Here is a 24,272-nt window from a genome sequence, read left to right as displayed (position 1 = left end):
AATTAATTACATAAGAATATAGTGAAATCTGTCAAAAACAATGTCAAGTAACTTGTTTTTAAAGTGGCAATGCAATATAGTAAAGCAATGGCTTTAATGACTAAATGAAAGAATCACAAAGCACCTAGAAATATTTATTGAAGAAATAATAAACAAATTTTCATGATTTCTTTTGTCCATTTACAATTTCAGTATTTTAGCTCTATTTTATATCATTTTTTGGTAGGTGCTGTTAACACATGAGGTTAAAGTGGTAAGTCTCACAATAAAGTAGCCATCTTCTTTGAATATTTCATCCTTCATTTCTATAAATATAATCATCTTTCAGCTGCATGATTCCTTCAGACTGATTCTCATTTCATGTCTCAATAAATGTGTTTTTGCCTGATAAAGAGAACTGTGCACATATTGATTCTGCTTTTTTATCTTCTTTTTGAGATGGAGTTTTACTCTTGTTTCCCCACTGGAGTGCGATGGCGCAACCTCGGCTCATTGCAACCTCCACCTCATGGGTTCAAGCAATTCTCCTGCCTCAGCCTTCTGAGTAGCTGGAATTACAGTATGCGCCACCACACCTGGCTAATTTTTGTATTTTTAGTAGAGACAGGGTTTCACCATGTTGGTCAGGCTGGTCTCGAACACCTGATCTCAGGTGGTCCACCCACCTCGGCCTCCCAAAGTGCTGGGATCACAGGCGTGAGCCACCATGCCTGGCCTATTTATCTTTTCATACTGCCGTCAGGTCCTTCAAGGCTATAGTTCTGATTGCCCATACACTTTACTTCTGAGTATTTCATATTTTACGGGTAGGTAGGGTACCAACTTAGTATGTTAGATAACCATTGTATAGTAAAAACCAGAAATGAAAATATAATAACCCTTATAACTCCTTACATATAAGAAAGACAGAAATACATCAAAGAAAAAACATTTTAAATAATCTCAGTAAACAATAACAAGATCCTCTCCCTGAAAATAAATATAACCAACATATTAGTCACCATAGCTAAACAAGCACTGTAATATAAGAACTCCATTAGACATGAGAAATAGACATTGAAGCCAGGTTTTGACACTTATTCTCCACATCCAGCCAGTTGTCACCAGTCTAGTAAGTGCTGCAGGGTTAACTGCCACTGGACTGACGGAAATATGGTTGTACTTACACAAGAGAACACTGGTTCAGATCCAGCAATGACTTATGAACTTGCCCATAGGTGACAGTAGAAAAAAATAGCTAACTGGATTAAATCTGCTTCATAACAGACTTTTATCTGCCAGCCTGACCCCTCTTAAAACTTTTTTTTTCTTTTTTTGGTTTGATATACTCAATAGGCACTGGCTTTTGTGATGTGGCTTTCCACACTACTGTACAAGTCCAGAATCCCATTTAATAAGATGCATGAGCTATTAGTCAATGAACTTTGGGGCTGGATGGATCAAGGAAGTGTTTTTCACTGCCCCAGCTTCCTTATGAACCAGATAACTCACCAGCGGTGAACTACAATAAATTCGAAGATGCAACTAACAAAAACTTAGGAAGGCCTGGAAGAGAGGTGCCAAACTGCACTGCAAATACAAAATAAAATATTTTCATGTTCTTGATAAATATTTATAAAAAAATATACATATAATGAATAGGCCATTTTATAATGCTAGTTAAAACTTTGAAGAGCTGTTAAATCTCTAGGTCCATCAATATCCTGGCTTCAAATCAATATGTAGAAATATTTTTAATTAAATTTCAATAAATACACCAGAGGGATTTAAATATGATAAAAACAGTAATTTCAATCTCTGTTTTTACCAACAATATGTTTAATTGGTTCATGATGGGCTTGAACTAATCAATAAACTACAGTCTACAAAAGGGTTTTTGTAAAAATGCATTCATTTCTGATAATAAATAAATGCAGATTCTGTACAGTCAGAAAAACCAGGATGGTGGCAAATAGCAAAATAGAGAGATGATAAATCTTGGATCCAAAATCAAATGATCAAAGAAGACAGTTAAAGATATTTTCAGACTGCCCACATTAGAGTCATGTAATCTGCATCATTCTTTGTCAAGGTCTCTCAACTGGGCATCAGAATAACATCAGATCTAAAACCTTGTTCAATATTTCCTCTGGTTCACCTTTTGATTATGTAACAAATACTTTTTGCAAAAGATGAAAAAATAAAACTGTAAAATCATTTGGATGGAGTTAGCCGAGCTAGGTCTTTTGGTGTCCTAGCAATTCAAACTGAAATTAAAGGCTTCTTATAGCCTACTAGCTTCTGAAAATGCAGCTAAGTGGCACTCAAAAAGACAGAACATTTTTTCTACTTCCGTAAATATAAAAGAAATTGAAAAATCACCACCTAGAAAAAAAAGCTAGGCATAAATTCATCAGCACCAAGTAGAAATGATCTTCAAAAGGGGCAAGTCTCTTATGTATCCTTGTGTTAATGAATAGGTACTAATCTCTCCTCTAGGAAAAATCCACTGCCTGACGTTAACATCTTTAGGCAAAAGAAAAGGCAAAACTCAACAAATTACATTTTGATTCATCTAAATAAAAAGAGAGAAACAGAGAGATTTCAAGATTTTTGGCACTACTTTAAGCATTTTTCAGGGTGGGTATGGTTTTAAGTTCGACTATCTTCCTTCCCTACTCCATTATTTGCAAAAGCAGGAAGTATCAAATTTAACTCTATTACTAATAATTCTTCAGGTATCGTTCCAAAAGTTGTACTTAGTCACAATACAACAGTTAACATTTAAGTAAGACTCTAGTTGTAGTAAAAAGTGTTGAAAGGTGGTCATATCAAAATCTTGGTTTTCTTTTGTACCTATCAGATATGACTAAATTGTTGGTAGCTGCAACTCAAATCACATACAGTCAACCACATTATTGGATCCATGACCTACATCTCGAATTTGGCTAGTTAAACAGGAACACACAGCTACTCCTGCTCCAGCTCTGCAGTGAGACACAGATCCAACAAGCTCCCACCTGAAAAGACAGAGAAGAAAAAATGTTACCTTAAAACAAAGCATAATTTACTTTACTCAAAATACTAACCAAAGACAAAAATTCCCTATGTGGGACTGGTTTTGTAGGACAGCAAGCTTCCAGTGGGAGATAAGATATCCCAAAGCTTAGTATTAACTACGACTAGCAACATTTTAACACTCTGAAGTAATCTACTATTATACCACAAGATAATATAAAGCACAGAGACAACATGTAAATTACCTATTCAGCACCGGATCAAACGCTTCTACTGTATTTAAGTATGCATTGCCATTATGACCACCAACTGCAAAGATTTTGCCCATCACCGTTGCGATTCCCACTCCACCTCTGGGAGTGGTAAGTGCTGCCACATAATCCCACTTGTTGCTTCGGGGGTCATACCGCTCAACTGAACTCAGAGGAGAATTATCATCAAAACCACCTATGTAAAGAAATATTTTAAAAACAGCATTACATTTCTTAGAAATTAACTACTAAATTTCAATTCAATGGCTTTTACAACCCAATCCTTTAAAATCATTTAAGAATGGTTTAGAGAAAATTTTTTTTTTAAATTCATCCCAGTACCTGTCTACCACCACCACCAACTACCATTAGACATTGTCTACAATTCAACGTTAGGTAAGTGACATTTTCCTCAATACTAGGATTAAAGATCTTGTAAGTAGGAAAAAACTGGAGTCCCTGTATCTAAGCAGATAATTTAGAGAAAAAGAAAAAAAAAACACAAACATTCATAAATTTGTCCTTAGCTGTCTAGAGACAAGCAAGACAGTACTAAGACTCCTTCTCTGTGTATTATATATTAAACAGTTAAGAAGGCATAAGAAAGGAATAAACTGAATCATGATTCATCCAGATAAAAGTTAAAGTTTTCCAATTGTTTCCCTTAATACTATAATCGCCATCATAATTACAGAGATGGTGGACTATGATTGAATTCTCATCAATTTTTGTCAAAACAACATTTTCCTGCTACATATTCTAGAAGATAGCAGTCCTTTCTATAGCTCATTCTAGCAATGTACTTAATCTGTTCCTGAGGTTATAGAGACTGTTATTTCAACAGTGCTCCTTCCTTTAAAAACAAGTGTGTCTCTTTTCAGTCTCCAAGTCTAAATGAATATAATAGCTTTCTTTGGTGACAGCCTAATTTACTGAGAATAGAAAGTGTTGATATTATGATCAATCTATTTAAAAACATGGTCAGAGGCCGGGAGCGGTGGCTCATGCCTGTAATCCCAGCACTTTGGGAGGCCAAGGCAGGCCGATCACAAGGTCAGGAGATCGAGACCATCCTGGCTAACATGGTTAAACCCTGTCTCTACTAAAAATACAAAAAAATTAGCTGGGCATGGTGACGGGCACCTGTAGTCCCAGCTAGTCAGGAGGCTGAGGCAGGAGAATGGCGTGAACCCGGACGCTTGCAGTGAGCCGAGATCGCACCACTGCACTCCAGCCTGGGCGACAGAGCAAGACTCTGTCACAAAAAAACAAAAAACAAAAAAACAAAAAACAAGGTCAGAAAAAAAAATTCAAGTCAACCTCTCTAATGGGTTTAATTTTATTAAATCAATTAAAATGAAATTCACCAATTTTATCTGCATTCTTTCCATGAATTCTGACAAATGTATAGTGTCATTACCATTACAACCATTATATAAAACATTTTTTCATTATAATAAAGGGTTTGGTTTTAATTATTGCTCATGCTAATGTAGAAGATTAAGGGTTTTTTTAAATTTTTGTTTTGTTTTGTTTTGAGACAGGGTCTCACTCTGTTGCCCAGACCGAAGTGCAGTAACACAATCACAGCTCACAGCACTCTCAACCTCCTGGGCTCAAGCGATCCTCCCACCTCAGCATCCCAAGTAGCTGGAACTATAGGCATATGCCACCACCCCTGGCTAATTTTTTAAATTTTTTAAAAATAGAGATGAGGTCTCACTATGTTGCCCAGTCTGGTTTTGAACTCCTGGCCTCAAGTGATCCTCCTGCCTCAGCCTCCCAAAGTGCTGGGATTACAGGAGTAATCCCTGCACCTGGCCAAGTTTTCGATAGTTATATTTTCCATAGTCTTCTTTTTCACTAGTTCCCTATCATTTCCCCAGATAATGCATAAAAATGTATTATAATAAAGAATTTAAACCAGGGATAGAAAAAGCAAAATGCAATTAGGATGTTAGATATGCCCACACCTTCAATTTTTTCTTATTCAAATCAGTTGTACCTGTTTTAAGTAGAACCTGAATGACCAAGAAGATTTTTTTAATGTTCAACCTGAATCATTCTTATTTTTACCATGTCTATTCTAATTATAAGGGTTCAAAAGATTTAAAAAGTAACAGCAACAATGTTATTCCTGTCGACATATAACACATGTCAATGCCTGTGGTAGACAGGGAGCTGTGAGAGGTAGCAATGATGTAACGTAAGAACTTTGGATTCACAGACCCAAGTTCAAATTCCAGCTTTGCCACTTATTTATGCAAGTGAACATGAGTAAATTATTCATTGTCTCTGAGTCTCTTGACTACATTACAGAGCTGTTGTGATAATCAGGCAAGATGTAGAGGTAAATTATGTTATTTCCCTTCTTCTTTAATACACATGAGCACTGAAAGATTCAGCATTACTTCTGCTACTTATAAGAGAATGCTGTATTGTTAGCATATAAATATCTATAAGAAATATGTTAAGTAACATGAACAATTTACATCAACATATATAAGCAAATGTGACCTTTGCTAGTAGACAACCTCTCTGAATTCATTTCCTCCTCTATAAAGGAAGGTATTACTAATCACAATATAGCTAATCATGTATTGGGGAATTACAAAGTGCCAGAAACACTTTGAGATGCTTAACATGTATTATCTCTTATTCTTAAAATGACTCTGAAAGATAGGCATTATTCCCGTTTCATAATCATTTAAAGCCTTGCTACTGGAAGTGTGTTGTGTGAACCTGAAACTGCATCACTATAACTTGAGAACTGTTTGAAACACAGAAACTAGGCTCCTCCTTTGCAACATAACAAGATCTCCAGATTATTCACATGCACATTACGGTCTGAGAAAGCACTGATCTAATGTTCCTCCCAACTCTGCAATTCAGTAAGTCAAAAAGCAATATAGACCAATTACTGAACACTACAGCCAGGGCAAGGCTTGCAGTCCCCAGGTGGTGCGCATTCATTCCCGCAGCCCCACCAGGAAGCAACGTGCCTGCAGCCCTGAGCCGGATGACCTGTGGACCAGCAGGGCAGCCATGGCTGAGGAGGGTGAGGATGCGGGGGCCGCTCCTGCCAAGAAGGCCCTGGCCAGACAAGACAAGCCCAAGACGCTGCCCTTCTTGCTACTGGGCAGTTGGTCAGTATCCAGAGCAACGAGGCTGCGGCCCTACTCAAGACTCATGGCCTGTAATGTGTCCATGGGCTTTGGTGAGAGTTGGAAGAAGCACCTCAATGGAGTTCGGGAAACGTATTTTATCAAGGTGCAAGGATTTGTGGCAGAAGAAAGGAAACATTACACTGTTTATCCACCCTCACATTAAGTCTTCATTCACCTGGACCCAGATGTGTGACACAGGAGATGTGAAGGTTGTCATCCCAGGACAGGACCCGTATCAGAGACCGAATCAAGTTCATGGGCTGCTTTAGTGTTCAAAGACCTGTTCCACCTCTGCCTGGTTTGGAAAACATTTATAAAGAGCCATCTACAGATATGGATGGTTTTATTCATCCTGGTCATGGAGATTTATCTGGGTGGGCCAAATAAGGTGTTCTCCTACTCCAGCCTGTCCTCACTGTTCTGCCCCATCAAGCCAATTTTCATAAGGAAAGAGGAGGCTGGGAGCAATTTACCAATGCGGTTGTGTCCTGGCTAAATCAGAACTCGAATGGCCTTGTCTTTCTGCTCTGGGGCTGGTATGCTAAGAAGAAGGGCAGTGCCATGCACAGGAAGCAGCACCATGTGCTGCAGATGGCTCATTCCTCCTCGTGTACAGAGGGTTCTTTGGATGTAGACAATTTTCTAAGACCAATAAGCTCCTGCAGAAGTCTAGCAAGAAGCCCACTGACTGGAAGGAGCTATGATCCTGAGCTGAGGAGTAGTCTGTCTCCATTGGTGGTTATTGGGAAGTTGTTGTTAAAGTATTTGTCACTTACGAAATCAAACTGAAAATTTTCCTATTAATTCTTAAATACTCTGCATAAGGGGTAAAGCTTCCATAAAGCAGCCATGAACCAGGTTGCCCAGAAATGGCAGCTTTATATAGCCACACATAGCAAAGGCTATCCTTTGGTCAAATGTCTCTACAACGTGGCTTCAGCCTAAAATATGCTAACTTCTCAGAAGACAGATGAGGTCAAATGCTCACTTGGCTCTCTTTACCCTACACCCCCGCCCCCCTTACCTTTATGGTTAAAGGGGGAAGATGTATACCTTTCAGGTAGAACCATAGTTTGGTGCCTGCTGTTACTTGGTTTCGCCTAGTTAGACTTTCAACTACAAGGTGTTTTAGGGGGTGTTTTTGCATAGAAAGGCCCCCTTTTCCCAGCCCAGCAGGCATTCCAGTCTCTGCCAAGTACACTTATGCTCCCTTGATCTTTCAAGGGGCCTTCAGGTCCTTCCTTGAGGGAACTATGAGGGTTTTGCAGGTTTCTAGAAATCTGGCCGTGAAATTAGGGCTCAATTTTCTGATTGTAGTAAAGGTGAAGACTCCTAAGGAACAGCCCTTGGTGTTGGCCTTAACAGACAGACAAGGGCTGAGGGATGTGAACTGAGCCTTGTTACTCTTTGGGCATTTCATGGAATAAGCAGTGAAATTTAGACAAGAAAGAATACAAAAGAGAATTCTTCTTTAATGGGGGGAGGTGATTTTCTCCTAGGGTTATCCTGAGTTGGGGTTTTTAAGATAGCACAAACTGCTACACGCTGTTTTTTATGGAGTGAAATCACCTTATAATATTTTGTTCTGCAACATTGGAGATTTTTAGTTTTTTAAAAGATATATCTATATATTATATATATAGATATAATATATATATCCTTTTTTAAGACACAATCTTTATTGGAGTCTGTACCTTCATCCTTGATCTTGTTAGCAATGCCATTTTTTTTTGCTGTTAGGTGGGTTAAAGCGTTAACCCTGCGTGGGGTTTGGTAATAGAAGATTGTTAAAGTAAAAAAAAAAAAAAAGCAATATAAACATTGACATGACCTTTATTTATATGAAATACCTAGGCCAGGTGTGGTGGCTCATGCCTGTAATCCCAGCACTTTGGGAGGCCAAGGCAAGAAGATCACTTGAGGTCAGGAGTTCAAGATCAGCCTGGCAAACACGATGAAACCCTGTCGTTACTAAAAATACAAAAATTAGCTGGGCACGGTGGCACACAACTGTACTCCCAGCTACTCAGAAGGCTGAGGCAGGAGAATTGCTTGAACATGGGAGGCAGAGGTTGCAGTGAGCTGAGATCATACCACTGCACTCCAGCCTGGGTGACAGAGCAAAACTCCATCTCAAAAATAAATAAATAAATACCTACCGGCTTACTTGAAGTATTCAACATAATTTCCCTTGAAATGAGGTTGAGAAAAACAAATCTTAGACCTTTTAAAATTTATTGTAGCAAAGCACATTCAATCTGTGTCCTTCCATTTAAAAACATATACCTTATTTAAATGTAATCCCCTTCTTTAAATAAATTTGTTACTCTTAGAAAAATAAGGTTGTACATGTTTTAAACGTGAAAGATGAAGATTTAAACAAAAATTATGAATGTGACCTTAACAATTCAGCTAGGCATGGTGGCCCATGCCTGTAATCCCAGCACTCTGGGAGGGCAAGGCAGGAGGATCACTTAAGGCCAGTTGTTCATGACCAGCCCGGGCAACACAGCAAGGACCCATCTCTACAAAAAACAGAAAAAAACTGGCTGGGTGTGATAGCATGGGCCTCTAGTCCTAGCTATTTGAGAGGCTGAGGCAGGAGGATCATGTGAGCCCAGGAGTTCAAGGCTGCAGTGAGCTACGATTGTGCCACCGCACTTCAGCCTGGGCAACAGAAAGACACTGTCTCCCTCTAAAAAAAAAAAAAAAAGCAAAGAATTCAAAAGCATCAGACTGAACATGTACCATTCTTCTCTGTTAATTATAAACAAAATTTTGTAAGAAAGAATTCAAAAGCACATTTCAGGACTGATTCTACTTAATTTTTGTTACTCAGTTATATGACACTTGTCATTGTATATACTGATATATTAGAGAAATACCCATTTACTCACCAACTACGTATAAGCAACCATGAAGCTTGCTAACTCCATTGCCTGCTCTTCGTTGACCCATTTCTTTAACTTCTATCCACTTATCCAGATGTGGATCATATCTCTCCACGCTAGATAAAGAAGCCATTCCATCATTGCCACCTACTGCATAAACATGGTTCTAAATGAAAAGAGTCAAACAAAACACATTAGATTTTGAATTTACTTATATATTGTTCTAATGGTAAATTAGAATGTAAAGGCAGTATTTCAGGAAATAATATGATATATAATATCTTCATACTGGTGATGATATATTGGACCTTTCCTTATTTTGGTTATGAATGTAATACAATGTAATTTAATGGCAAGTTGCCATGTAACTTACTACTAAAGCAACAGAGCCAACTCCTCCACGGGGAGTATTCATTGGCGCCACTGTACTCCACTGATCAGATTCTATGTCATATCTCTCCACATCATTGAAGCAAGTATTGTCATCTAACCCTCCAATTGCATAAATTGGGCCTCCTAAGGAAGCCAAGGCAATTCCTCGCCTGCAAAGACAATAAAACATACTTTAGCAAATGGGTTTGTTTCCAGGAAAAAAAGTCATATAAAAAATTGTGCTAACGCAAATCATTTATCATGTTAACCTTCAAACAGTATAGTTTGTTTCCATTATTTTTAGATCTATCAAAGCTTTTGACTAGATGGCTACAGAATTGCCAAACTGTGCAACTCTATGTGAATACTGCCCCCTAAAGTTGTACAGTGCATAGCCTACACAGGCTACTTTAAACTCAAAACAATAAAATATAACCCAACAAAATAATATAAAAGAGTCCAAAATATTCAATTAGTGCACACACAGCGGCATAATTGAGAGGTTAATGAGTTGACAGAGAAGTTTTGCAGCAGAGGTCAGAAGCCAATCTCACTTACAAATCCATGCAATTACAGAGCTCATTTTGTTGCAGGGTTTCATTATACCACACAAAAGAGTATTAAATTTTATATTACAAGTTTTATGTCACGTTGCTTTATTTCTGAAGCGTATTTACTTCTCTCTAAAAGTAAGAGACTTAGCCCATGTTAAAAGCTGAATTAACAGTGATCAGAAAAAAAAAACTCAATTTCTTAAAAAACACACTGCACCAATCAAAAGTTGAACTATTATCAAACTATTATTTTGTCACTGGCTTGGATAATTTATAAACCTCTACTGTCTTGTGTCTCATCTGAGACATAGCTGATATTAATGAGTTAATACATGTAAAGCACTAAGAACAATGTCTGGCCCATATTTAGTTCTATGAAGTATTAGCTTTTATTATTATTGGAGAAAGCAGCTGCTTCACTGAGATTCTAACTCTAAATTTACCAGAGAGTATCCAACAAAAGAATTCTTAAGGATAATGTTATCATTCACTTTCAGGCTCCTCAACCTCTTTTCTCTTGGGTATAAAGCTATGACTTACCAAATACTGTGCTTATAAAAATGTTCAGGTGTGTGAGAACAAGTACATGTGTTCTCTAGAATGTAAGGATGTTAGGTCAGGGAAATAAAGTAAGTATGCCTAATAATTGTCCCTCCCCTCAAACAACAAAAGCAGACAACATCATTGGCTTATTTCCTACTCCTCAAAACTCTCTTGGTTTTCGTAACATCACACATTTTAGTCCACTCCTACGTCTCTGGCTAGTGCTTTTCAGCTTCCTTTATCAGTGCCTTCTTTACTCCATCATTAAATTATAAAGTTCCCTAAGGGTCACTCTACACTTTCTCTCCCTAAGCATATCCCATTCTTTCCACAGATTTGTTATAATTCAAATATATATTTTCAGACATATACCCAATTTCTACCTCAAATCTGTCTTGCTGGCTCTTCAACCTTAACTTTAATCTGAAATGAAACTCACTGCCCACCTCGCTGTGGTAGGCAGAATTTTAAGATATTCCCCATCCCCCATGACCTTCATTCCCTGGTGTTACTCTCACGACTATGCTACATTATATGGCAAAAGGGAGGTGACCTTGATGGGCCTAATCTAATCAAACAAACTTTCAAAAGCAGAGAGGTTTCTCCAGATGATTGTCAGAAATTCAAAAAACCAGGTGAATGCAGTGTGCCATTGCTTGTTTGAAGGTGGGGGGGAACATGTGGGAAGGATCTGGCGGTGACTTGTAGCCAACAGCCAATAAAAATGAGAAACTCAGTCCTATAGCCACAAGGAACTGAATTCTATCAATAACCTAAATGGCCTTGGAAGTGGCTTCTTCCCCAGTGCCTCCAGATAAAAGCCTAGCCCAATCTCTTGATTCTGGCCTTGTGGGACCCTAAGTAGAAAGCCTAGCAAAACCTGCATGACGTTTGAACTGTGAGCTAATAAATGGGTGCTATTTTAAGCTGCTAAATTGGGGGCAATTTGTTACACAGACATAGAAAATTAATACACCCCCATCACAAAACAAACAAAAATTTTATCCCATTCACCATGTTGTTTTCCCAATTCAGAAACCATACCACGATCCATCCAGTTGCTTAAGGCAAAAACCGAAGAATCATCTTTGCCTCTACCTAATTGTTCTTTCTAATTATCATAAAGTCTTTTTGACCATACACCTCTGAACTATCTTTCAAATATGTCCTTTTTTCTCTATCTCAATTTCTATCAGTATAGTCCAAGCCACCATTATTTCTTTACATCAAGGGATGAAGAATTACAATAACCCTTTTTGGTCTGTCAGACTGTTTTCACTCTGATCATCCTCAAATCCCTTCTCCAGTTTGTATGCAGAAGTTCTCTGAAAAGAGAAATCTGATCCTATAACTCCCCTATTATTTAAATAAAAATATAAAATGTATATTTACTATATATGCATATTAAATATATATGTTTAATTCAAAGCCCATCAGATAAAATATCCTTGGAAAACTTGAAAGGACTTCATCCTTTACTTACTCTTTCTGCCTCATTTCTAGACACTCTTCCCCTTAATCTCTCAACTACATTGGACCTCTTTCATGCTCTTTGCTCTCTTTCATCGCCTGGTTTTTGAAGGCTCTTCATCTCCCTCCACTTACCACTCTTACCCCACCTATAATAACTTAATCAGGCTAAATTCTGCAATTCCTTCAGATCGTAATAAATGGGGCTTCATTAAGATGTTCTCCACTCCTCAAGCACCCTTTACTCACCCCGTGCTAATATTATTGCCCTTATGTCATTATTTGTATCTTCTCTTCTACAATGTAAGTAAGCTATACAGAGGCAGAGACACTGGCTATGTTTTTTACTGCTGGTAGCAAAAAACAAAGTGGTATCTTTACCACTTGGTATGTCTTATGGTGGGCATTTAAAACTTTTTTTTGAATAAATAAGTGAATCTTTAGACATGCTGTCAGGATGATGGGTTTCAACAGACTCATAGCTTGAACAAACATCAGTGTCCATTTCAGTGGAAAGATGAAATAAAAAAATAAAGATAACCAGATATTTCACATGTGAAAATTTATTGAAATACATACTAAAAAGATGATTTGGGGGTATATAAGTTATAAACAAATAATATTACAAAATAATTGTAGCTCTATTATTTTTCACAAAGATTGTAAATGCTTGGGGCATATTTTAAAAGATTAAAGAAATTCAACTGCTATTTTGCTAGAGAAGTTTCATTCAATCTTTGGCTAAAAACCAACATAGTAACAGGGATATAAAGATTAAAAAAGTACTTTGGGATTTTATCTCCCATTTTAATCCATGCAGTTATCACATAGTATAAATCACTCCCTATTAAAGTATTAAAATGTCATTTGTAGACAGTGGGAGATAACAGTTTAAGACTAGCTTTTTTTTTTTTCTAGGATTCTTTCTCATGAGGGGAAAAAAAGCTTAAAATGTCTTCACATTTCTTTTTAATCTTTTATATTTTAACACATGAAGCAAAAACCAGTTGAAAATATTATTAATCAAAAATAGAAAATTAGAGGCAACATATCCCCATGTGTGGTTTAGTTTTTAATTGCTCATTTTGATAACAAGTCATTTTTACAGAATGGTGCTAATTTGCCAACCATATAAGCCACAATGTCTGAGGTACGGTTTTACTAGTTCAGGTTGGTTTCTTTTAATTAAACTGTGGGTGATACATTTATATATATTAAGGTATGTATCATTATATATCATATATATGTGTGTATGTATGTGTGTATATATATATCACCTGCAGTTTTGTTTTTTTTGAGACAGAATTTTGCTCTTGTCATCCAGACTGGAGTGCAATGGCACAATCTCGGCTCACTGCAACCTCCACCTCCTGGGTTCAAGCGATTCTCATGCCTTAGCCTCCCTAGCAGCTGGGATTACAGGCACCCGCCACTGCGCCCAGCTAATTTTTGTATTTTTAGTAGAGACGGGGTTTTGCCATGTTGGCCAGGCTGGTCTCAAACTCCTGACCTCAGGTGATCCGCCCATCTCGGCCTCCCAAAGTGCTGGGATTACAGGCATGAGCCACCATGCCCGGCCCACCTGCAGTTTTATTAAAAGAAACTCTTCAGCAATATTTTCAATATTTACTAAGTTAGCCCTCTTCTCTCTTCTTGCGTTATATTTTCACTCTGACACAGAGGCAGAATTATTCTAGTATCTAGTTTTATACAAATTATTAAGCTCAGTCTTTGAAATCCTCATGCTATTTACAGAACAATAAAGTTGAAAAAAATAATAGGCAATAAAATTTAATCTCCCATTTGGTGCAAAATATATGTGATCTTTCTGACAATACAATTCCAATCACTGGGAAGAATTACAGTATGCTTCATTGCTACTATACTGAATCATAAATAAACAAATACTTATTCCTTCCTACTAAAGCAACATACACTCTTAAAATATCTAGTAACTCCTGTAAGTTTTCTTGTCTCCAGATCACAACGCTTCAGCTGTTTTTGTAGATAACATGATTTTCAGACGTATTACTAACCTGCTAGTTTTTTCTTACATGCATTCCAGATTATCATTCTCACATTTATAACAATCCATTTTTGTGCACCTTCTATATATCTTATTTTCAAATTATAAATGTTACTGTACTAACAAGTTCTGTTCATTATAAAACATCCACCCAAAATAAATTTTTAAAAATGTAGAGAGAGTCTAATCTTTTATTCCCATACCCCAACTGGTGCTATATATCCTACTTCAACAATACATCTATAGATACGGAGAGATCAGTGTCAAGAACAATACAACTATAAACTCCCTTAATCTAAGGCTTCACTTCTTTTAATGTAGGCAACTGTATTATATTCACTTTTTTCCTTTCCTTTAAGAGCTGTGTTTCATAATGGTTCAGGTACTTTTCTCCATATGAAACAATCAAAAACCTGATTTCCCACCATGTTATGTTGTACTCGTGGGATTGAGTTTTTAAAATACCCTAAGGCAGGTTTTAACCTATAACTCTAATTTTAACATTTTTTAGGTTTTTGTCTAGAGTATATGTGGTCTACTCTGTCTTTGGAATCCTTATTTGGTCACATGCCTTAGTGATCTTTCCACCTTAGGATATTTAAAAAGTTGGTATTCAAGTCATTAATGAAAGTGTCAAACAGGTTAGAGTACTAAGTATGTTACTAAAAATCTTCCCTTTAGACTGATACATTAATCAGCATATATTCCAGTTTATGTTGATGAGAATATAAATATTAGAACACAAATACGTAAATGAGAACATAAATATGTAGGTGAGAACTTAAAATATTACTGTTCATCAGGATAAAAATCAATGAAGAAAAGTGAAATTGAGGACTATTTTCTTAACATGATAAAAATATAGATACCTTAGTCCTAAAGTCAGTATCTTATTTAATAGTAAAACACTAGATACTTTTCTAGATCAGGAACAAGACAAAAACACATACTATCTCTGCCATTATTCACCTGTATTAGATTATTAGGCAATACAATTAGACAAGAAAAATCAACAAGAAGCATAAGGATGTGTGGGAAAATTGACCCAAAAAGTCTACAGATTAATTAATAGTACTGTTCAATGCTAATTGCAGTAACTGCTATGGCCGTGTAACATGTTAACATTATGGGAAGCCAGGTGCAGCGTAGGTGGCAAGGTTTTGCCATCTCAGCACTGGCATTTGGCATTATCTTTGCCACTGGCATTTGGGCTAGAAGATTCTTTGCTGTGCATTATAGAATCTTTAGCAGCGTCTCTGACTTCTTCCCATAGATGCTAGCAGCAATTTTCCCATCCCCAAGCTGTGACAACCAAAAATGTCTCCAGACACTGCCAAGTGTACCATAGAGGGGACAAAATCATCTTCAGTTGAGAACCACTGGTACACAGAAACTTTAATATTTTTGCAACTTCTCTGAATAAACGAAAATTATCTCAAAATAAAATGTTTAAAAAAATCAATGCTCATGAATAAGTGAAAACTGTGGCCACCATATGGTACTCTAAAACATGACTGCATTTTTAATTCTTAAAAAAAATAAAAGGTGGTAACAAAGTATCACCTTGGACACGCTAACAAAATGTGTTTGAGAAGGTATTTAAAGTTTCTAAAGTAGAAAAAAAAGTTTAAAATAAAGCCTTTAAATTCTAAGAAACTTCATTTCCACCATCAGTTCAAAATAACTTTCCATGCTGATCTACCTCTTTGTGTTCATTGATGCCTTCATCATCCATTTATTAGTGAGAGGATCAAACATCTCCATGCTACCTAAATGTTCATTTCCATCATGTCCACCTACTGCATACACTTTACCTGTCAAATAGAGAAGTATTTTCATTTGACTCCAAATAAATAAATCCATAACATTAATGTTACATATATAAACATTATATAATTAAAATGTCACCATAAGTTAATTTTCAATAATTCCTGTTCTGTTCAACATTATGATCAATGTCATTTCAGTAATTGAATGAAAAATCAATGTAAGCTTGCACTAAACATGCTCTTCTACATAAAGTTATTTATTAGTAAATGCTCTAATATTATCACCCCCCTTAGGCTTCCCAACTTTTTATTACTTGGTAGATGAAATCACTAATCATGCCTTCAAAGAATGCTTAATAAAATGGAAAAATGCTCTTAATAGGTTATATTTTAAAATACAAAACTGGTGGCCAGGCATGGTGGATCATGCCTGTAATCCCAGCACTTTGGGAGGCTGAGGCAGGTGGATCACCTGAGGTCAGGAGATCGAGACCAACATGGTGAAAGCCCATCTCTACTAAAAATACAAAATATTACCCGGGCATAGTGGTGGACACCTGTAATCCCAGCTACTTGGGAGGCTGAGGCAGAATTGCTTGAACCTGGGAAGCAGAGGTTATAGTGAGCTGAGATCACGCCACTGCCTTCCAGCCTGGGCAACAAGAGCGAAACTTCATCTCAAACAAACAAAAACTATATATATATATATAAACTGTGCATGCGCACGTGCGCATGCACGCGCGCGCGCACACACACACACACACACACACACACACACACACACACACACACATATACATATAAAACTGGTTTGTTGTTTGGTTTTTCTTTTTGAGACAGGGTCTTGCTCTGTCACCCAGGCTGGAGTGCAGTGGTGTTATGACTGCTCAATGCAGCCTCAAACTCCTAGACTCCTAGGCTCAAGTGATCCTTCCACCTCAGCCTCCCAAGTAGCTGAGACCACAGGCGTGCACCACTACGTCTGGCTAAATTTTTAAATTTTTTTGTAGAGACAAAGTCTCCCTACGTTGCCCACGTTGGTCTTGAATTCCCAGGCTCGAATGATCCTCCCACCTCAATCTCCATAAAACTGTTAATATGATCAATTCTTTTCCTCAATAAAACAAACAAAAACACACAGAGAAAGATAGGCAAGATTGTACACCAAAATGTTAACTGTGACTATTTCTGGGTGTTTGTGTTGCAAGTGGTTTTCATTTTTTATGAAAATGTTTTTATATTGTTAAAAATTCATTTATACTTTTATAATAAAAAAGTGACCTTTTAGAGTTTTCTGACAATTTATCCATGGTTCTACAATTAATTCATTTTCAGGAATGAGTAAAAAAAATTAATTGTAGTAATAATCATTAATTTTAGTTAGATGGGCATAAAAAAGCTGATATGTAATTATAATTTGAGTTCAATAAACATTTTTCCTTGGTTAAGTTTTTTGGTAACTGTAACTCAGAATAGTTTAACTCTTTATATCTCTTTTCTCTGATATTCATCTCCACATTATGCACACTGAGCATCTGTGGGCACAAAGCAAGTAAATTATCACTAACCAAGCATTGTATTTAAAAATAATTTACAATTTAGTCATTTTCTTATATAGAAATAAATTCTCAAAGTTGAAATATTTTAAAAACAGCATTGTGATCATGTGATATTTCAGACAAGAGTGGACCCACCTTCCACAGAGATTACACCTACATGTCGCCTTCGACTATTCATTTCTGGTCCAAAGAACCAACTGTTTTTGTTGATAGAATAGCATTCAATACTGCGAAAGGGGTCACCAGATCCACCTCGACCACCTACACAAAACAGCACACCTAAAGGTAAAGCCACAAAATAGAGATAAATCATAGCTGCCAAATTGAAAAAAATTAGAAAGCCAAAACTTTGGGTAAAAGCAAAAAGACAAAAAAAAAGTTATTTGGATAGTATTCAATGTTATGTTACTAGAAATCTAATAAAATTTTCTTCTTGTCCCCTCAAAGAATAGGATATATCAACTATCTCTGCTTGCTAATGTCCCACTACAATATGGTTTATACTCTCACCTCCCTTCTAAAATTACTCTTCCTAAGGTCGTAACAAAACCAATCAGCCTCTAAGTTAATTTCTCCCTGAACACAATTGCAACATTTGATATGCTGATCATCCCATTTTTTGGGAAACATCTTACTTCCTTGATTTCTATCAGTCTCCTTTTGTCTCCAATCATTTATTTCCTTCTATGTTTTCCATGTTCCATCCTTAGCCCATTTCTCACATATTTTTTGCTCATACAGGAAAAGTTAATCCTTTTGTTTTAGATTCCATCTATATCATAACACCTTCCTATATACATTTCTAAGCCACATCTCCACTTGATGTCCCACAGACACCTCAAACCCAACAAGTTCAAAAGGATCTCCCTTTCTTGCCTACCTAAACAACTTCTTCCTTCCCTGTGGTGTCCTGTCTGTTCCTCTCTATTCCCAATGCCACTGAGAACAGTTCATGCCCTCATCACCTATTACCTAACTACCGCAAAATCCTGTCCTCTCTTAATACTTAGCTGTCTTTTTGCTTTCAGATTGTCAACATAGTAAACTAATGAAAAGGCTCTTTTGATAGCCTTCCATTACCTACACCAGTACGTCTCAAAAACTTTAGTGAATGCCACTGAATTGTACACTTAAAAATGGTTAAAATGGGCAGGTGCAGTGGCTCATGCCTGTAATCCCAGCATTTTGGGAGGCTGAGGCAGGAGAATCATTTGAGGCCAGGAGCTGGAAACCAGCCTGGGCAACAGAACAAGACCCTTATCTCTACAAAAAAAATTAAAATTAGCCAGGTGTGGTGGGTCATGCCTGTAGTGCCAACTATATGGGAGGCTGAGGCAGGAGGATCACTTGAGCCCATGATTTCGATGCCGCAGTGAGCTATGATTGCACCCCTGCACTCAGCCTGAGTGATGGAGTGAGACTCTGTCTCTAAAAAGAAATAAGACAAAAAATGCTTAAAATGGTAAATTTTGTTATATATATTTTACCACAATTAAAAAAAAAAAAACAGTGTAGTGTAATTCAGAATCAGCTGGAGGGCATAAAACACAGATTGCTGGGCCTGACTTCCAGAGTTTCTGATTCAGTAGGTTTGGGATAAGTCCAAGAATCTGCATTTCTTACAAGTTCCTAAGTGAACGCTGATGCTGCTGGTCGAGGGGTGACCACTTCCTTCATACTTTGAGCAGCAAAGGCTGCCTTACAAGGTAAAACCTTATCACAGCATAAAGGTCTTCCAGGATCTAACCCAATCACCTCCCCTCTTTCTTTCTCTTAAACTTCATGCTTCTGCAACTATGCATATAGTACACATCTTTGGTGTTCCTATAGCACTTCTGGTAATTAGCATTTATTTAGCACACAGTATTAAAATGATCTGTTATGCTGACATCTGTTACCAGAGTCTAAGGTAGGTTAAGACTGTGTATTAAGCAATTATGCATTAACAAGGACTAGCATAGTACCTGCCATGTACTAGGCATTCAATAATTGTAAAATGAACTGAACACCCTTACCCTAACTAGCATTCAGAAGAACATTTATTTATTATTCACAACCAAGGCTAAGGTTTACTTCCTCTAAAAAACTTTTTCTGACTCTTCCAAGATAAAAAATAACTACTGTATTCTTTGTAAGTCCCATTATACCTTATGAAGATATAAAAGTACCTGTTAAAACTTTACTACATTTATTTATTCAAATGTCTGTTTTCCTAGACCAGACAAGTTATTCCAAAATAAGTCTGGCTATATTCTGTATGTGCCTGCATTTCTTATGCTTAACCCAGTGAATTTCACATGGTAGGCACTTAATAAATGTTTGCTGAATGACTGCATAAATGAATGCCTGGTAGCTGCTTGTACTATCTTTTTCAACTAATTCAATATTTTAAGTCAGACAAATTTAAAGTCAGAAGAGCAGCAAGTTATGGTGGCTCACACCCATAATCCCAGCACTTTGGGAGGCTGAAGTGGGTGAATCACTTGAGCCCAGGCGTTCGAGGCCAGCGTGGGCAATATAGTGAGAGACCCACTCCCTACAAAAAAGAAAAAAAATTATCTGGGCATGTGCCTATGGTTCCAGCTACTCAGGGGGTTGAGGGAAGAGGACTGCTTGAGCCCATGAGGTTCAAGGCACAGTGAGCTGTGATTGCACCATTGCATTCCAGCCTGGATGACAGAGCAAGATCCTGTCTCAAAAAAAAATTTTTTAATAAAAAAAAGAGTTGGAAGAAACTGTGAAGATCATTTAGTCAAATTGTTTATAAGTAAACAGAGGCCTTGATTAAGAAATTCGTTTATAAGCTGGGCTGGGCACAGTGGCTCATACCTGTAATCCAGCACTTTGGGAGGTTGAGGCGGGTGGATTATTGGAGGTCAGGAGTTCGAGACCAGCCTAGCCAACATGGTGAAACCCTGCCTCTAGTAAAAATACAAAAAAAAAAAAAAAAAAAAATTAGCCTGGCGTGGTGGTGCACACGAGAATCTCTTGAACCTGGGAGGCACAGTGAGCCGAGAAAGCACCACTGCACCCCAGCCTGGGTGACAGAGCGAGACTCAGTCTCAAAAAAAAAAGATAAGAAATTTGTTTATAAGTAAACTGAGGCCCTGATTAATAAATTTGCCCAAAATTACAGATGTTCAATGGCACAGCTAGGATTATAATCCCAAAATGTAATGTTAATCTTTGATTAGATTTTCTTTAAGTGGAAACTAGTATTTCATCTATATAGTTCACATAGGAACATAGTATGGAAGGAAAAAAAAAAACTAAAATAGAAGTAAAAGACCAGGATGCATATCCTTTCTCTGCTATTTCTATGCGTGGCCTTCAGCATACTTTTAACTTAATTCTTAGTCTCCTCATCCTTAAAATGGAATAAAACCACCTATTTCAAAATGAGGATCAAATCCTTATCTAAAACCTACTACATAAAGTTCCTTCAGTCATGTAAGAGTTCATTTATATGACTGTCTAGTACATTTTGGCATATAACCTAGGCTGCTAAGATGTTATTTGAATTCAATTCTGAGTTTGAAGAATTTCATAAAATACCTTGACTTTCTAAATTCACAACAAAAAAGCTATACAACTAAAAAAAATCAATTCTTGGGCCGGGCGCGGTGACTCACGCCTGTAATCCCAACACTTTGGGAGGCCAAGGCGGGCAGATCACGAGGTCAGGAGATTGAGACCATCCTGGCTAATACGGTGAAACCCCGTCTCTACTAAAAATACAAAAAAATTAGCTGGGCATGGTTGCGGGCGCCTGTAGTCACAGCTACTCGGGAGGCTGAGGCAGGAGAACGGCATGAACCTGGGAGGTGGAGCTCGCAGTGAGCCAGCTGAGATCGCGCCACTGCACTCCAACCTGGGCGAGCGAGTGAGATCCGTCTCAAAAAAAAAAAAAAAAAAAAATTAATTATTTACATCAACCTATAAAAAATGAGGATAATTAGTTTCATGTTAAACTAATTATCTAGAAGAACTACTTCTTCATAGGTAAGTGTATGACTTTCAGCATTTCTTTGTATTACCTAGATAAAATCTCATTCTACTCATAATCAAGTATTGCCTTTTGTTGTTGTTTTCAGGCTATCTCAAAGACCTCATTATTTGATAACTGCATATTTAGATAGCACCATATATAGAGGAAGTCTCTATTCAGAGCTCCTCTTCCTAAATTTCTGAACCTCATGTATTCACTCATGTCTCAAATATGTTATACTTTATAAATATTTTATTAAAAAGTGATACTTCTTACAGCATAATGTCTCAAAAAAAAGAAGCAAACATGAACTATTGTCTTGGGAAAAATTATAAAGTCTAAAAATTGTATCAAATAAAGGTGAAACTGCATGCCTCCTAAAATATAAGGGCTTTAGACTCTAAGAGTTTAATATAACCCATTATACAAATGTTAGCTATGTTTAGTGCCCTTTTTATTTGGTAAAATGAAAAAACAAATATTTAGACACACAATATATTTCAAGCTCCATGTTTGGCCCTAGGGATAGAAACCTAAATAAGATACTCAGCTGTCTTTGAAGAACTTAAGACATGTCAAATGAATAAATGACAATGCAACGTAGGAAACCAAGTTCAGAATCGGGGAAGATCTCAGAAGAAGAGATATTTCAGTAGGCTCTTCAGAGTACACAGGACTGATTATGACTTTTTAAAAAACTGACTTATTGGTAAAACTAAATAATGTACAGTAAAAATTATAAATACCTATATAAAACCGTATTTGCCAATTATTACTTTAAGGCAATCAGACACTAATTATATTACAACTAAGTCTGGGCACACATGAACAACCCTCAAATACAACAAAGATCCTTCCAGGAGAAATGACAAAATAATTTGGTTACCAGCAGTATGCTTCCTTGGGGTAGTCCGAATGGAGTATTCAAAGTCAGGTACTGCTCTGCTACTCAAGTGAAGGTGGTAATTTCTTGCTTCATCCAGTAAATCTCTACATTTTAGATTTTGCTTGACAATCTGTTCTTTTGCCACAACACCCATAAGAAAATCAACTGGCAACAATGGCAGACGAACCTAAGATCATGAATAGTTGCAATTAACAAATTTTATATTTTCTTGGGAAAATATAAAGTCTAAAAATTGTATCAAATAAAGGTGAAAACAAGATGAGTAATTCTCCACTTCTACTGCAGCATGTTCTCTTTTTAAAACTTAAGTTGTTACTTCATGAAATCTAACATGTTCATGAAATTCAATGTACCAAATTATAAGCAATTTCCAGTATTGGTCTGCTCAAATGAAATCAGACTACACGTTAAATTATATCCACCAACTTTAAATATCGGTTTAAATAGGCTTTATAATTGAATTATCTTCATTCAAATTGCTTACTTCCAAAAACGGTACTGACATAATCACAAGGCCCTTCTGTTGATAAAGGCACAATCAAAACAAAAGTGCTGTGCTTTGTTCTTTTGCCTTTTTAAGCCAGGATTAAACATAGGGAAATGTGATTTCTTACTTAAAAATGTAAAAATTCGTATCTGAAACAAGTGTTGTTTTCTTCAAATTAATGATCTTGGAAGAGAATACACTAACTTAGGGATGCATCCCCTCTTTCAACAGAGGCATTCACCATTCCTCTATTAAAGATACACTGATTTTCCAGTGGATTAAAGGGGATGATGAAACCAGGTAATGCTATTTTGAGTTAAAAGCACACACACACGTAAGGGGTTGAGTCCAGTCTCTCTCCCCAACTGCAAGACTTTGTTGCAGCAGTCCCTGTATCTATTGTTATGGCCCCCCTTGAATGAAATCTGCCTTACCATCTTAAAGAAAAACACATATACACAAATAAGATATAGCTGCAAAATAATGAAACTTTCCATTTGCTTTGCTGACAAACTTACTTTCAAAATAATTCTGAGAGAGAAGATCTAAACGTGTTTTGAACTTTGATACTTATATGAATGCATAAATATTGATATGCACTTGAAAAAATATCTTATCATCACACTTTGAATAGGTTTACTTCATCTGCATATAAATATCTAAAATGAAAACACTGGTAATTATAAGCACTTTCATTCTTCTTCATTCTTCTATTTGTTTAAGTTTCTGATAATGCATTAAGAAACTTTGTTATTAAAAATCATGAGAATTATCACTGAGTGCTTTTATCAAGCACTAAGTTTTAACAAAGCATTTAGTTTAGAAAAAATAAGTAAATAAGAACATTCTTCTTTTAAGTAGCAAAATGTCATTTTACTTCTCAGGAATAAATGAAGAAAGGAAAAAACGGAGGAAGGGAAGGAGGGAAGGGAGAGAAAGGAGAGGAAGAAGACAAAAGAAAAAAGATCACAAGGGCCTATAATCTTCTTATCCTGGTAACTCCTATTGACAGTAAAAAATAACAACAGTAACAATAATGAGACACATTTCTGAGGTTTAAAAAAAGTCAAACTACAGTGAGAAAGGAAAATAGAAAGTGATGTCCTATGGTTGTTTACATAATAAATCTACACACATTATGAATAACTATACTTTTATTAGCAAAATAATTCATTAAAATTTAGAAACTTCATTATAAAACAATAATTATAAAGTATATTAATTTAGAGCTATTTCCTCAAACCATTTTCTATTGGCATAAATAAAATATTCATCATTAGTATCCCAAAGG

The 24,272-nt window shown here is 36.6% G+C and overlaps 1 protein-coding gene and 1 pseudogene across 2 annotated transcripts in view; one reads left to right on the top strand and one right to left on the bottom strand.

Moving 5' to 3' along the window:
* Positions 1–120: 120 nt before the first annotated feature.
* KLHL8 (kelch like family member 8) overlaps positions 121–24,272 on the bottom strand; it is a 59,159-nt gene continuing 35,007 nt past the window's right edge. For both annotated transcript variants that reach the window (XM_032144507.2, XM_058433050.1), the window contains 7 exons: positions 22,474–22,660; positions 17,735–17,878; positions 15,974–16,085; positions 9,680–9,848; positions 9,313–9,472; positions 3,243–3,444; positions 121–2,999 (listed from right to left, as the gene is read on the bottom strand). In XM_032144507.2, the coding sequence (XP_032000398.1) occupies positions 2,876–2,999; positions 3,243–3,444; positions 9,313–9,472; positions 9,680–9,848; positions 15,974–16,085; positions 17,735–17,878; positions 22,474–22,660 (1,098 nt within the window). In that variant the 3' untranslated portion in view covers positions 121–2,875. The remainder of the gene's footprint in view (positions 3,000–3,242; positions 3,445–9,312; positions 9,473–9,679; positions 9,849–15,973; positions 16,086–17,734; positions 17,879–22,473; positions 22,661–24,272) is intronic.
* On the top strand, positions 6,268–7,119 carry LOC116474289 (uracil-DNA glycosylase-like; annotated as a pseudogene).

This window comes from Hylobates moloch, unplaced genomic scaffold (assembly GCF_009828535.3).
Source record: "Hylobates moloch isolate HMO894 unplaced genomic scaffold, HMol_V3 SCAFFOLD_2, whole genome shotgun sequence".
NCBI lineage: Eukaryota > Metazoa > Chordata > Mammalia > Primates > Hylobatidae > Hylobates > Hylobates moloch.
The sequence above is the reverse complement of the archived record's forward strand: the minus strand, read 5'-3'. Positions and strand labels throughout refer to the sequence as shown.